The sequence below is a fragment of the Mytilus edulis genome, chromosome 1, assembly GCF_963676685.1.
Source record: "Mytilus edulis chromosome 1, xbMytEdul2.2, whole genome shotgun sequence".
NCBI classification, from domain to species: domain Eukaryota; kingdom Metazoa; phylum Mollusca; class Bivalvia; order Mytilida; family Mytilidae; genus Mytilus; species Mytilus edulis.
In genome coordinates this window covers 20080099-20095120 of record NC_092344.1, presented here as the reverse complement: position 1 = coordinate 20095120, position 15022 = coordinate 20080099, and the positions used below count along the sequence as shown (strand labels likewise).

Sequence of the window (15022 nt, the reverse complement as noted above, 5' to 3'; positions counted from 1 at the left end):
GTAGTGTCATGTGTCAAACAAAATGAATCATTAAACTTTTTGGCCAAACATCAAGGAACTAAGGCCGTGTTCACATTGACTTAAACTCGGTGTTGTGTAAGTGTAACTCACACCTAAACTAAACATAATTACGTTCCCATTGATAAACTCAATGTTTACATGTAGTTTAAATCATGTTTTGTCTACATGCAGTCGATAGTCGATGTAGGCCTTGTGTAGGTTAAGTGTACACAAAACTAGGCATTCAGAACTTTGATTTTCCCATGTATATTTAAACTAGAGGCTCTAAAGAGCCTGTGTCACTCACCTTGGTCTATGTGAATATTAAACAAAGGAAGCAGATGGATTCATGACAAAATTGTGTTTTGGTGATGGTGATGTGTTTGTACATCTTACTTTACTGAACATTCTTGCTGCTTACAATTATCTCTATCTATAATGAACTTGGCCCAGTAGTTTCAGTGGAAAATGTTAGTAAAAATTTACAAATTTTATGAAAATTGTTAAATATTGACTATAAAGGACAATAACTCCTTAGGTCTGTTGACTTATTTGTAAATCTTACTTTGCTGAACATTATTGCTGTTTACAGTTTATCTCTATCTATAATAATATTCAAGATAATAACCAAAAACAGCAAAATTTCCTTAAAATTACCAATTCAGGGGCAGGAACCCAACAACGGGTTGTCCGATTCATCTGAAAATTTTCAGACAAATAGATATTGACCTGATAAACAATTTTACTAATGTCAGATTTGCTCTAAATGCTTTGGTTTTCGAGTTATAAGCCGAAAACTGCATTCTACCCCTTTGTTCTATTTTTAGCCATGGCCGCCATCTTGGTTGAATGGCCGGGTCACTGGACACATTTTTTAAACTAGATATCCCAAAGATGATCGTGGCCAAGTTTGGATTAATTTAACCCATTTGTTTCAGAGGAGAATATTTTTGTAAAAGATAACTAAGATTTACGAGAAATGGTTAAAAATTGACTATAAAGGGCAATAACTCCTAATGGGGTCAACTGACCATTTCGGTCATGTTGACTTATTTGTAAATCTTACTTTGCTGCATTTTACTCCTATATTCTATTTTTAGCCATGGCGGCCATCTTGGTTGGTTGGCCGGGTCACTGGACACATTTTTTAAACTAGATATCACAAAGATGATTGTGGCTAAGTTTGGATTAATTTGGCCCAGTTGTTTCAGAGGAGAAGATTTTTGTAAAAGATAACTAAGATTTATGAGAAATGGTTAAAAATTGACTATAAAGGAGAATAACTCCTAAAGGGGTCAACTGACCATTTCGGTCATGTTGACTTATTTGTAAATCTTACTTTGCTGAACATTATTGCTGTTCACAGTTTATCCCTATCTATAATAATATTCAAGATAATAACCCAAAAAAAAGTAAAAATTCCTTAAAATTACCAATTCAGGGGCAGCAACCCAACAACCGGTTATCTGATTCATCTGAAAATTTCAGGGCAGATAGATGCTGACCTGATAAACAATTTGACCCCCTGTCAGATTTGCTCTAAATGCTTTGGTTTTGGAGTTATAAGCCAAAAACTGCATTTTACCCCTATGTTCTATTTTTCGCCATGGCGGCCATCTTGGTTGGTTGGCCGGGTCACTGGACACATTTTTAAAACTAGATATCCCAATGATGATTGTGACCAAGTTTGGTTTAATTTGGCCTAGTAGTTTTAGAGGAGAAGATTTTTTGTAAAAGTTGACGACGACGGACGACAGACGCCCGACGCAAAGTGATTGGAAAGGCTCACTTGGCCCTTTGGGCCAGGTGAGCTAAAAAGAAACGATTTTTATATATAATTGATACTTATAACACTTATTAACAAAGTGCTTTCCAGAAATATTTGTTATAAAAACACTCAACATAACCTTATTAACCCCTTATCAAGACTGATCCATCATCATTGCCGAACACATAATTCATTTGAAAAGGTCTTCCCGAATCGACTGGACGTACACACTGACAGGAATATTTGCCAATGGTCTTTACTCAAACATTGATTCTCATAAATGCGTTACTAAACTAGAGGCTCTCAAGAGCCTGTGTCGCTCACATGTTACTGTATTTACTGATGTCGGCCATCTTGGTTGGCAGGCAGGGTCATTAGACACTTTTTTTAAATAGATACCCTAGTAATGATTGTGGCCAAGTTCGGTTAAATTTGGCCCATAGTTTTAGAAAAGAAGATTTTTGTACAAGTTACAAAAATGACGAAAAGTTGTTCAATATTGACTATAAAGGACAATAACTCCTAAAAGGAGTTCTATGACAATTTTGGTCATATTGAATTATTATATTTGTAGATCTTACAATGCTGAACATTATTGCTGTTTACAGTTTATATCTATCTATACTAGTATTCAAGATACTAACCAAAAACCTCAAAATTTCCTTAAAATTACCAATTCAGGGGCAGCAACCCAACACCCAGTTATTCGATCCATCGGAAAATCTGAAAAAGACCAAAAACTGCATTTTACCCATATGTTCTATTTTTAGCCGTGGTGGCCATCTTGGTTGGATGGCAGGGTCACCGGACACATTTTTTAAACTAGATACTCCAAAGATGATTGTTGCTAAGTTTGGTTAAATTTGGCTCAATAGTTTCAGAGGAGAAGATTTTTGTAAAAGATTACTAAGATTTACGAAAAATGGTTAAAAATTGACTATAAAGGGCAATAACTCCTAAAGGGGTCAACTGACCATTTCAGTCATGTTGACTTATTTGTAAATCTTACTTTGCTGAACATTATTGCTGTCTACAGTTTATCTCTATCTATAATAATATTCAAGATAATAACCAAAAACAGCAAAATTTCCTTAAAATTACCAATTCAGGGGCAGCAACCCAACAACGGGTTGTCCGATTCATCTGAAAATTTCAGGGCAGATAGATGTTGACCTGATAATCAATTTAACCTCTGTCAGATTTGCTCTAAATGCTTTGGTTTTTGAGTTTTAAGCCAAAAACTGCATTTTACCCCTCTGTTCTATTTTTAGCCATGGCGGCCATCTTGGTTCGATTGCAAGGTCATCGGACACATATTTTAAACTAGATACCCCAAGGATGATTGTGGCCAAGTTTGGTTAAATTTGGCCCAGTAGTTTCACAGGTCGAGAACTCTAGATTTTCTGACGTCAGAATATATTTGCATAGTAATTTCCAAAACACAAGGCCAATATGGCCTTGAAAAACTGACCAATCGACTCAATGAACTACAATGCATTGTGGGCTACTACGAGTAAACTACTACTTAAAACACGTGGAATTAGTGGGAAAACAGTCAATTAATATATGGTCTGGGACACTCATTACCAAAGTTTTTATTCTGCAAATATATTTACTGTAAAATATATAACGTAATCTTCAATTTGCATGCTCAGATTAAAAAAATATTGATTATTGGCTTCACGATTCGACTTTCTTTTTCGCCTTGCAAAAGTAGTTGAACCGGTTTTGTGCATTGTTATAAATTGAACCTGCATTAATTTCACGACATGACACAGTGAAATATCCAATGAAGTGACCACTGTCCAGTAAGAAAATCATTTGAGCTCTTTTAAACCTGTATAATGTCATTGCAAAATCATTTCTGCCTAGAAAAACACGAAACTTTCATTGAAACACTTCTTTCTGTATTGAATGTGTATATTTTTTTTATCAGGACCTGAACTAATAGTAAGAACATCATAATATTCAGTATGCTAAAAAGAAGTGTTATGAAAGCGGCAGGGGCGGGTCCAGCCATTTTAAAAGGAGGGGTTTCAACTACATGTCCCCATCCAAATGCACTGATCGTCCAAAAAAAAAAGGGGGTCCATCCCCGGAACCCCCGCCCCCCTGGATCCGCCACTGAGCGGGTACGGTATATAGCTCAATACATTTTTTTATAGTTTAAATTCATCCATCGATAATATCCGTTTGTTGCTAATTTTATCACAAAATATACCTCAGAGGTTTTTTTATCGTTCGGCTGCTGTCCTGTTGACATATGTAAAATATCTCCAATATTAAAATTCTCTGGATCATAGTGGGTGCCATATTACCTATTTTTTCTCTTCTAAAACGTGCTTTGTATATAGAAATAAGAAGATGAGGTATGAGTGCCAAATGAGACATCTTTCCAACAAAGACATAATTTAGTAAAGTAAGCAGTCATAGGTCCAATGCTGAAAAGTAAGCTATTGATGACCCAAAATTACTTGTGTAAAACAATCCAAACCAAAAAAAAAAAAAAAAAAAAAACCGGCCCAATTAAATATATAAAAGGACAAGAAATCTATCCCATAAAAAAAAATATATTGTATAGGAGCCTGTATTTCAGTGGTTGTCATTTGTTTATGTGTTACATATTTGTTTTTCGTTCATTTTTTTTATATAATTAAGGCCGTTAGTTTACTCGTTTGAATTTTTTTACATTGTCATATGATACCGGGGACTTTTATAGCTGACTATGCGGTATGGGCTTTGCTCATTGTTGAAGGCCATACGGTGATCTATAAATGTTAAATTCTGTGTCATTTTGGTCTCTTGTGGACAGCTGTCTCATTGGCAATCATACCACATCTTCTTTTTTATTATAGATCCAGCGCTGCAATTTTCACAAAACATATCAAATTTTCCACCTTGTCGCACATACATATTGATAAAATCATAACAGCTTATTTCTTATGCATGTGGAGCAAAACTTTGGTTAGCTTGCTTGCTTGTTTGTATATTGTACAAAATATAAAATATACAAGTTAAACTATGCCTATATATATATATATTGTTTAAAGATGTCAATCTTATTTTCAAAGCTTGTATAAACAACTATACAAACAAAGCAAGCAAGCCAACCAAAGTTTTACTTTGCAGGTTTAAGAAATCAGCTGTAATGATTTTATTCAGTTTGGCAAATGTCCGAGCCCGTTAATAAACGAACAAACTGAACCTACAGTTGCTGACTTCACTACCTTCAAAAAAAGGGAACAGTTTGGAAGTCCCATATATACTGAAATGTGACCAACAAAAATACTTATAAATTTTGTTAACACTGCCATGTATGTAAATATTTCTTCGCCTTTTTTACGAACACAAAATTCAAGGATCCCACATTTGCCTTTAATTATCTATACGAACATTGCTGTACTCTTGAATATCAGCACCGGCTGTTATCGACGGCTTACTTTACACCAGTAAGTTTGTCTCATGGGTAATTGTGTTTTTTCGCTGTTGTTTCGTTGCTTCTGGTGGACAAATACATGAAATCTCTGTGCCATCATCAAACATATCAATGGCTATATATCGGGTAATTCAAACTCTTTTTTCTTCACATAGAAACATCTCTTCGTTAATCTGAGCATGGAAGTAATACTTTATATCACGAACTATAAATGAGGATACACAAAATGAAAAACTAAGTGAAATTGTGAATCCCGCATTGCACGAAAAAATGTGTTGTATTTCAGTAAATAACACGTGTTCTTGGTTGATTGTAAACACGTAGTAGTCCATCATGCATTGTGACTCATTTACACTGGGGTAAAGCTGATGACCGTAACTGCATTCACGGTCATCCCAAGATGTCGGATGAAAAATTAGGTCAGTTTCTGTATTGTCTGTTAAAGTGTTTCTATATCATTTTCTTTACAAATCATACATTGAAACGATGTAAATTTATAAAAGAATCACTCGGAAATCACTAATTACTTCTGAGAAATGTGCATGAAACGAGAAATTCGATTTGAAAAAACATTGATTCATAACAAGGCTGACCGTAACTGCTTTTAAGATGACCGTAATTTGTAAATGATGACCGTAACTTTTAAAGGATGACCCTCAATTCTAAGAAATATCCGTATTTATATAACTATCTTTTTGTATCAAATGATTAATCGTGTTGGTATACACATATTAATATGAGAGTTTTATCCTATAGGTAGAAGAAAATAAGACGTGCTTCAAATGCAAAGATTACCATATGTATCTTTTTTACAGTAGAGGGTTTAATTTTTAAAATGAATTTGCCAAAAGACATGCAAATGAACAGGAAGGGAAAACATGCTACAAAAGCGCGATAAAATGACACCTTACAAGCATAATGAAAAAAATGCGGTGCACAGTTCAACTGCTCGACAAAAGATTTTTTGTTTGTTTCTGGGATTCCTTTTAATGACATATAATAAATACACATGTTTAAAAATGCCCAAAAATTGCATGTACACCCATTGATATTATATCGTCTTTCATTTTGTCGTGCAAATAAAATAACAGAAATATTTTGAAAATATCATTCGAATAAACTAGTGAAGGTGAGCTCTAGAAAAGTAGATCCTTAAAATAGTATTGTACGAAAAGCGTATCACAAGGCGGAACGTTGTCAATTTGTATATACAATGTATACAGAAATGTTATTCATACAGTCAGGATTCTACTTCTTCAAAATTATCTCCCCATTACGCCAGTTCATGCTCACAATCGTAGAAATGGAAGCCATTGTAGGGATGACGTTCTGCCAATTTTGCTCTTGAAAACTGATAAATTTATCCACATACAACCATTACGATCGATCGTTATATGTCAGTTATATTTTAAAAGACAACTGTATCTACTAGCTAATGAGCATTAATTAATGATCTTGTCTGCATTGATTCAACTTAAAAATATTGTCTGTTCGGATGTCAGATGGAATTTTTGAAAATTCTTAAGCATTTAAAAAAATTCTAGTTAAATATTTCGTGGAAGGGCAGACTAAACAATTTTAGTGGTTGAAGATTATAAACCCTAGTTATCACACACAAGAAAATCATATTTTTTCGAAGATATCCATTTTCATTATCCAAATTAAAAGACTGTCGTCAAGTACTTTTAGAAAAAATAGCTATTCGAACACACCTACTCTGTTTTTGTGATTCATAAGATAGGTATCTCACTTGACCCATATATTTCATCTTTTCGTACTGTCATTTTTTTTACGTTATAAAGTCAACCTGTAGCTTTGATATATAAAAATTTGTAAGGGTTCCGCGGAACCCAGTGTCTCGCCTATTTTTGCTGTAAATCACAGGCTCAACAACAATGAGGAAAAAAATCAATAAAAATATTCCTCTTGTTACTATTTTATGATTGTAAGAAAATTTAAGTCCATTTGAAAGTAAATTACAGAAAAAAACAGAGTAATCTTTTTACAAACTTTACTTCTGGATACAATCTTATGATCATAAATAAGGTTATTTCCAAGTTTGGTACAAACCCAGGATAGTTTAAGAAAGTTATTTAAATTTTAAAAACTTTAACCACAGAGTGAATGTAATGGTTCCCTGCAGAAAAAACTAAGTCCATTTATAAGTAAAATACGGAAAAAATTGAATTTTATTTTTACAAAATTTTCTTCTGGATACTATCTTATGATCATAAACAAGCTTCTGTCCAAGTTTGGTACAAACCCAGGATAGTTAAAGAAAGTTATTAAAATTCTAAAAACTTTAACCACAGAGTGAATGTAATGTTTCCCCGCAGAAAAAACTAAGTCCATTTATAAGTAAAATACGGAAAAAATGGAATTTTATTTTTACAAAATTTACTTCTGGATATTATCTTATGATCATAAACAAGCTTCTGTCCAAGTTTGGTACAAACCCAGGATAGTTTGAGAAAGTTATTAAAATTCTAAAAACTTTAACCACAGAGTGAATGTTTTGTTTCCCCGCAGAAAAAACTAAGTCCATTTATAGTAAAATACGGAAAAAATGGAATTTTATTTTTACAAAATTTACTTCTGGATACTATCTTATGATCATAAACAAGCTTCTGTCAAAGTTTGGTAGAAATCCAGTATAGTTTAAGAAAGTTATTAAAATTTCAAAAACTTTAACCACAGAGTGAATATTTGTTGACGCCGCCGACGACGCCGACGACGACGGAATGTAGGATCGCTTAGTCTCGCTTTTTCGACTAAAGTCGAAGGCTCGACAATAATGATAGAATCTGAAGCGAGATGCTATATAAAATACTCTTGCTTTGTACGTTTTAAAGACAAAATATACACCCAAACATGCCCTAACATAAAAAGGTGCACTCGATTTTTCTCTTTTCGATACAATCGTTACCTGTTTTGGGGAATTTTTTCTTGATTCACATAATTGAAGGGCAGACACGAAAATTTCTGAACTAAAAGATTGATATGTTCTCCGTCCGTGATAAACAAAATCGGAGGTTATGCATTTTCTACATCCAACTTATAGATACTATATATACAAAAGAAGATGTGGTATTATTGCCAATGAGACAACTATCCAGAAAAGACCAAAATGACACAAACATTAACAATTATAGGTTACCGTAAGGCCTTCAACAATGAGCAAAGCCCATACCGCATAGTCAGCTATAAAAGGCCCCGATAAGAACCATGTCGTCGACTTGATATCTTATTGTTTTGCATTACTATGCAATAGATACATTGAAAACTTATGCAAATGATGTTTTTAAAATAAGAAAATTGTCGTTTTATTTGTTTCTATTAACTTTTTAAAATTTTGTTACTATATCAAACATTACAGTTAACATTTATCGCTTTCTCGATACACACAGAGCTTCGATTCTTTTGTTCTATTTCAAAAGTGTTTCCGCCTGCATATATCAAGACAAATTAAGATTTAAATCTGCTTCCTCTGGAACCATACACATGGGCTCGATTACCAAATATTCGTATGTATTATTAATGTTTTTAATACTCCATTTATTGGCATTATGTTTTTCTGGTCTGTGCGTACGTTCGTCCGTTCGTCTGTTTGTTTGTCCAGCTTCAAGTTAAATAAAGTTGAAGCTTAGTACACATTTTCCCTATAGTATGATCTTTTTAATTCTAATGCCAAATTACAGTTTTATCCCATTTTCATAGTCCACTAAACATAGAAAATGATAGTGTAGATGAGGCATCCGTGTACTAGGGACACATTCATGTTTCTTCAAATTTTCGTCGTATCGCTGTCAATTTGTGTTAAAATTTTAACGTCGATATCAATAAATATTTCATTGTTTACGAGAAATATGCAATTTACTATCATTGTTATAAATCCTAAATATGGCCAATTATATTAAAGTTTAAAAAAAGAAATTTATGAAACATATTTATATCCGCTAACCGAGCCCCTATTGAGATCGACAAACTCAACAAAAAAGCTTTGAATACAATACGGATATTTCTTAGGATGGTCATCCTATAAAAGTTACGGTCGTCCTATATAAATTACAGTCAGTCTTTACTAATTACGGTCATCCTTTAGAAGTTATGGTCATCTTTTTACCAATCACGGTCATCCTTGTTTTATGTTACGGTCATCTTGAAAATATTTTGACTATGATTTACGGTCATCTTAACGATTTTTTCAAATCGAATTTCCCGTTTCATGCACATTTCTCGGAAGTAATTAGTGATTTTCGAGTGATTCTTTTATAAATTTACATCGTTTCAATGTATGATTTGTAAAGAAAAAGATATAGAAACACTTAAACAGACAATACAGAAACTGACCTAATTTTTCATCCGACATCTTTGGATGACCGTGAATGCAGTTACGGTCATCAGCTTTACCCCAGTGATTTAGTGGATTGGTCATAAACCTAGGTAAAATAAATTGCGTCACATGTAAATAAACAATTACATGTGCGAGAACATAAGTATTCTAATTTATGCATTTCCATATAAGGTAGTGGTCGCGACCTGTTTCAGAGAAGATTTTTGTAAAAGTTTACGGACGCCAAGTGATGATAAAAGCTCACTTGACCTTTCAGGTCAGGTGAGCTAAAAAGGGTGAGGTTAATTGTTTGTTTGTGTAGTATCTCAGATCCGTAAAATACAATAAGAAATTAAAAAAAACATTACCCCCTGAGGCTCCCTTTGCCAAATACTCCTTAGAGTGCTTGGATACTACCAATTCAATATTTAACCTTATAATGGATGGGGAAACTTTGGATTCAGAATTTTTGTTCCTTCTAATCATCTGAATGACCCAATTTTTTTTTTATTTAATCAAGTTGTGGAAAAATCCATCCCCCCTTTTTTAATTCAAATGGTTGTTCCCCAACTGCTAGAAAAGTTGTTCAGAATTTTTGTTCCTTCAAATCATCTGAATGACCCAATTTTTTTTTAATCAAGTTGTGGAAAAATCCATCCCCCCTTTTTTAAGTCAAATGGTCGTTCCCTAACTGCTAGAAAAGTTGTTTGAAAATTTGAATTCGGTTTTATGTAATGAAAATTTAAATGACATAGTTTACAAGTGTGAACAAATCTGATGTACAGGTAGCTAAACAAGGCGTACAGATATGAACAAATTTAATGTGAAACTAGTGTACATTACATTAAACCAAATGTAAACATGTTTACTGTACACGGCCTTACTATACAGAGAATAACAGTTTGGGTTATGCTTGTGTGCTAGATTTGTTTATATAGAGTAATAGAACACACAAGAAGATCAATCTGACCTATATTTGACTCCTTACCAACGTATATTGAGCTTCCAACTCGCATATGTGAGGGTCTGTCCTTCAATTCTGCATTCTTTTAATATTAAAGCCTTTTATTATTTTATTTCGATTTGGTATTTGGTATTAATTTATTATCTATTTTTATATTTCACCATGAAACTGAATGTTCGATTGCACAAGAAAGTGTCCCTTTATAATTATTTTTTTTAACATTAAATGTGCCTTTTGGTTTTTTAGTCATGTTGTAATTTGCTTTGAACTAGCTAGTACTCTCAGGTCTGTACTTGTCTTTCTGATTGCTAAGGATGTTTGAATTCCTTTCCGTGTTCCCATCCATAATATCCTCGTTTGTATTGACCAGACCGATTTGTAGTTTTTTATTTTATTTTATTTATTTTTATTTGTATTATGTTGTACATTAACACCACTGTACCAGGTCAGCACCTTCAAAAATGTTTAACCCTGTGACAATTGAATTGATTCATATTTTGCATGTTGACATGTATAGCATACTATACAGTATGGGTTTTTCTTATTGTTGAAGGCCCTAGGGTTGCCTATAATTGCTTGCATCCACTTCAATTTTACTTTGCTGGATAGCTGTATCATTGGCAATCATACCTCATCTCTTTCAATTATCTTTTTTAAACACTTGAATATGGATTTATTGCACTAAAGCTGTTAAATCATCTTTCTGTTATTAAAGGGGTATTTTTGACAAGAGCAAATAACTTTGAACACAACTTCTAAAGTAACAAGTTGTATGCAAATGCTTATTCAAAAAGGTTGAAAATGTAACTGAAATTCTCAAATATGTCTAACACATTGTCATTTGGTTTTTAACACTAAAAATCTTGTAAAATGAGTCATGATAGGAAATTATCAGTCAAGTTTTTTTGGACTTTTTGTTGCCTAGAAAATGTGATACTTTTCTTCAAAATGAAAGTGTTATAAACAAACTGATGATCATAACGCAAAATTTATTTATGAAAGGCATTTTTGAGGACTTTAAGCATGCTCAGAGAATAAAAGATTCCTGAAAAGATTAAAAACAAAAAGAAATGCCCAACATCTTGCTTGATGACTTTAGAGTATCTTGGCAATGATTAACATGTGTATAATGACGTCGCGCAAGATACTGGTGACAATTTGAAGGTGATTCGAGAAAAATCGGCGAAAAGGCTAACTGTCCGTTTAGGACGCAACAATTTGCAGAATCGCTAAATAATTTTCGTTACCCAATCTAATGGCAACAAAATATCTGTTTTTCATGATATTTTTTTCACGAATAGGTTTCGATTTGAAGCGCTTAATTTTATGAAATAGGCAATTTTGCCGTGTAATGCGTAACATTGAACATTGAGATCTCCAAACATTTTTGAGAATGAAATATGGATTGAGTAGCCAAAGGTAGTTCTCATTTGGAAGGAATTAAGAACCATATGTAAAGTTTTGAATTACATAATTTTACTTACATATATGACGTCATACATGTAGAAAAATGACGTCATAGCAACTTTTTGATCTTGTAATGGTGACAAATAATCTAGACTCCAACTGCAAACTTTGAAGATCAAATTCATATACTGAAGGTAATTTTAAAAGGATATCGTTTATATTTATAATTTATAAATTACAAACATTTCTGTTTAAATTGGTACCAAACTTTTTGAGTTTACTTGTTTTAAAAAAAAAACTATTGAAAAAATTTAAAATCAGAAAAAATGTCCCGTATCATCTGAAATCCAAACAAATATTCCATTTTGACGATTTCGGGATCTACGATGTATCGCGATTAAATCAGAAGAAAAATACTGATACAGATTTCAAAAATTACAACAAATACTGAACATGATAATATAAATACTGGCTGTTTTTATATTTTATCCTTTTCGCAAATAAAGAAAAGAAAAATCAGAAAAAATGTCCAATGAGACAAAAAACGTCGAAAAATAATGAAACGTCATATTTCACACAGAGTCAATACGCAAAAGAAATTATAAGAAGAACTTGTAAAGAATCGATCTCCAAACATGAAACGATATGGGCATGTTTTTGCCTTAGGGAGCTTCCATTTGATTTTTAAGGGGGGGGGGGGGGGGGCTAGAATGAAATTTGAAAAAGAGGGAGGACAGGGGTTTTGAGTGTAAAAAAAAGGCAGACAGGAGTTTCGAGTAAAAAAATAATGAATAAGAATGGAAACGGGGAATATGTCAAAGAGATAACAACCCGACCAAAACGTAGAAAACAGCTCAAGGCCACCAATGGGTCTTCAACATGCGAGAAATCCCGCACCCAGAGGAGGTCTTGAGTAGGCCCCGAAATCCTAATGTATACTAGATCAAGAAAATGGACGCCACTCTTCACTTCGAAACACAGAGATGAACTAAAAGTAAAAAAATATAAAAGACTAACAAAAGCTATAGGTACCTGACTTAGGACAGGCGCGAACTGCGGTGGGGTTAAAAGGGCAGGATGAGCAGTTGGCAAACAAACCCAGGATAAACTTGTAAAAAAAGGCAGGACCAAATATAGTGAAAATAAAAAGGCAGGACCGAGATAACAACTAAAAAAAATGCCGGACAAAATTTTTCATCCTAGCACGCCCCCCCCCCCCCCCCCCCCCCCCCCATTAAAATCAAATGGTTGCTCCCTTAATGAAATAAAAATATTATTCTATATTAAAATTCGTAAAAAATGATTTGACTTTAGGAAGTTCTGGAACAATCTAAAAGAAGAGTTACCATATTAGATAATTTTCATAGACAAAACAAGAGGCACCAATCCCTTCAAACAACCGAAATGATCTCTGGTGTTTCAGGAGAATGATTAGTTCCAAAAAAATAAAACACGAGACAAAAAAGACTCATATTTAATTATTGAATGTATTTATAAACCAACAATCAATTAAAATAATCGGACTTAAAAAAATCAGACCAAAATTTTGTGTACATTCAAATATAAATATGCTTTCAGAAATATGAATAACAGAAAAAAAAGTAAACTTTCGGCTAAGGAAATACTTATTAGGAACAGAGAACGAAAAAGGCTTCAGAAAAATGAAACGAGTAGAAAATCTTATGGAAAGTTGTACAAGAATAAAGAGAGCGAGACAAAAACATATAGTCAAACGATTAATGCAAGAAAAAAGAGAGAACAAAGGGAGAAATCTAAGAAAATAAATGAAAGAAAACTGAAAAATAAAATGAATGTCCGTAAACACAGAGGTAAAAAAAATGTAGAACTTTCATCAATGTCACTTGTTGTACCAGAAGGTTCAAATGTTTTCAAAAACAGAATGGAAAAGGCCAGAGCCCTAAGAAAATTTAAAGAAGGTTTACCAAAATCTCCATCTAAACGATGCGCAGTTATATCGACTTATTTGGCCCGCAGATCCCCTCGATCGCCAACAATAGCTAATCTGAAACATTCAGTTTCGCCAGTTGAAATGGCCGTCGTTGCAGATATTCAAGAAATAATAAAATCTACAAAATTAAAGCGATCTAAGAATGCACGTTCGGTAATGAATTCTGTTACTGCATCAATCAGCGGGGAAAATTTAGCAAACTCGAGAGGTAAAATTAAACTGTGTAAAAATTTAGGTTTGCCAGCAAGAAGGGTTGCTGGAGGCCAGCGTATTAGGTCTAGAATTCTTAAAAGTGAATCGTCTGCATGGGCTCTTACGCAACAGAAAACAAGAAAAGATTCCATTTCAGAAGAAACAAAGAAAACAGTTTATAACTTTTGGCTCTCTGATGGCATATCACACCCGACCGGCAACAAATCCGATATCAAAAGAGAACGATCGGGACCAAACTTATATACTTCGCATATGACACACGTGCTGGAAAAAACACAAACTGATGCGTATTTAGATTTTGTCGCCAAATATCCGGAAATTAAAATTGGTCAAAGAGCATTTGAGAAACTTCGATCGTTTTTCGTAAGACCTGCATCTGAAAAAGATAGAAATACATGCTGTTGTAGATATCACGTGGAAGCAAACCTTGTTTTCAAAGCATGTATGAAGTTCAGAAAATCGTGTGACAGGGAAACCGATTCGCAAGAAAGTGACTATCCCGTATTTGAGAAAAAAATTGTCTTGACCGAAAATGTAGCCTTTGCGGAGTTGGTAATTTCAAACTTTCACCCAACGAATCACAGTCGTCTTCAACTGTTGAATGGCAAAAATATGAATATATAACTGAAAAATCGAAGGGTAAAAATGTAAGGCGCCGACTGACCCTGATAAAAAAGAAAACTAGCGTAAACGAAATGTTTCTCAATTTAAAAAAGCTTCTCGAAACTTTCCCCGCTCACCAGCACCGATCAAACTGGCAAAGCAATCAACTTAAAAGTCTTGTTCAGAACTTGCCAGTCAATCATTGCATATGCATCCACGATTATTCGGAAAATTATCGCTGTGTCGAGAAAGAAGAAATCCAATCCAATTACTTCCAAAGAACTGAATGCAGCATTCATGTAACCGTCATGCACCGACACGCCATTTTA

General features: G+C 33.6%; 1 protein-coding gene across 1 annotated transcript; it reads left to right on the top strand.

The window, feature by feature from the left end:
* Nucleotides 1-11633: 11633 nt before the first annotated feature.
* LOC139522809 (uncharacterized) lies at nucleotides 11634-14714 on the top strand. The gene is made up of 2 exons (XM_071316779.1): nucleotides 11634-12102; nucleotides 13487-14714. Exon 2 carries the CDS (start codon nucleotides 13491-13493, stop codon nucleotides 14712-14714), a length of 1224 nt encoding a protein of 407 aa, XP_071172880.1. The 5' UTR covers nucleotides 11634-12102; nucleotides 13487-13490.
* Nucleotides 14715-15022: the final 308 nt, after the last annotated feature.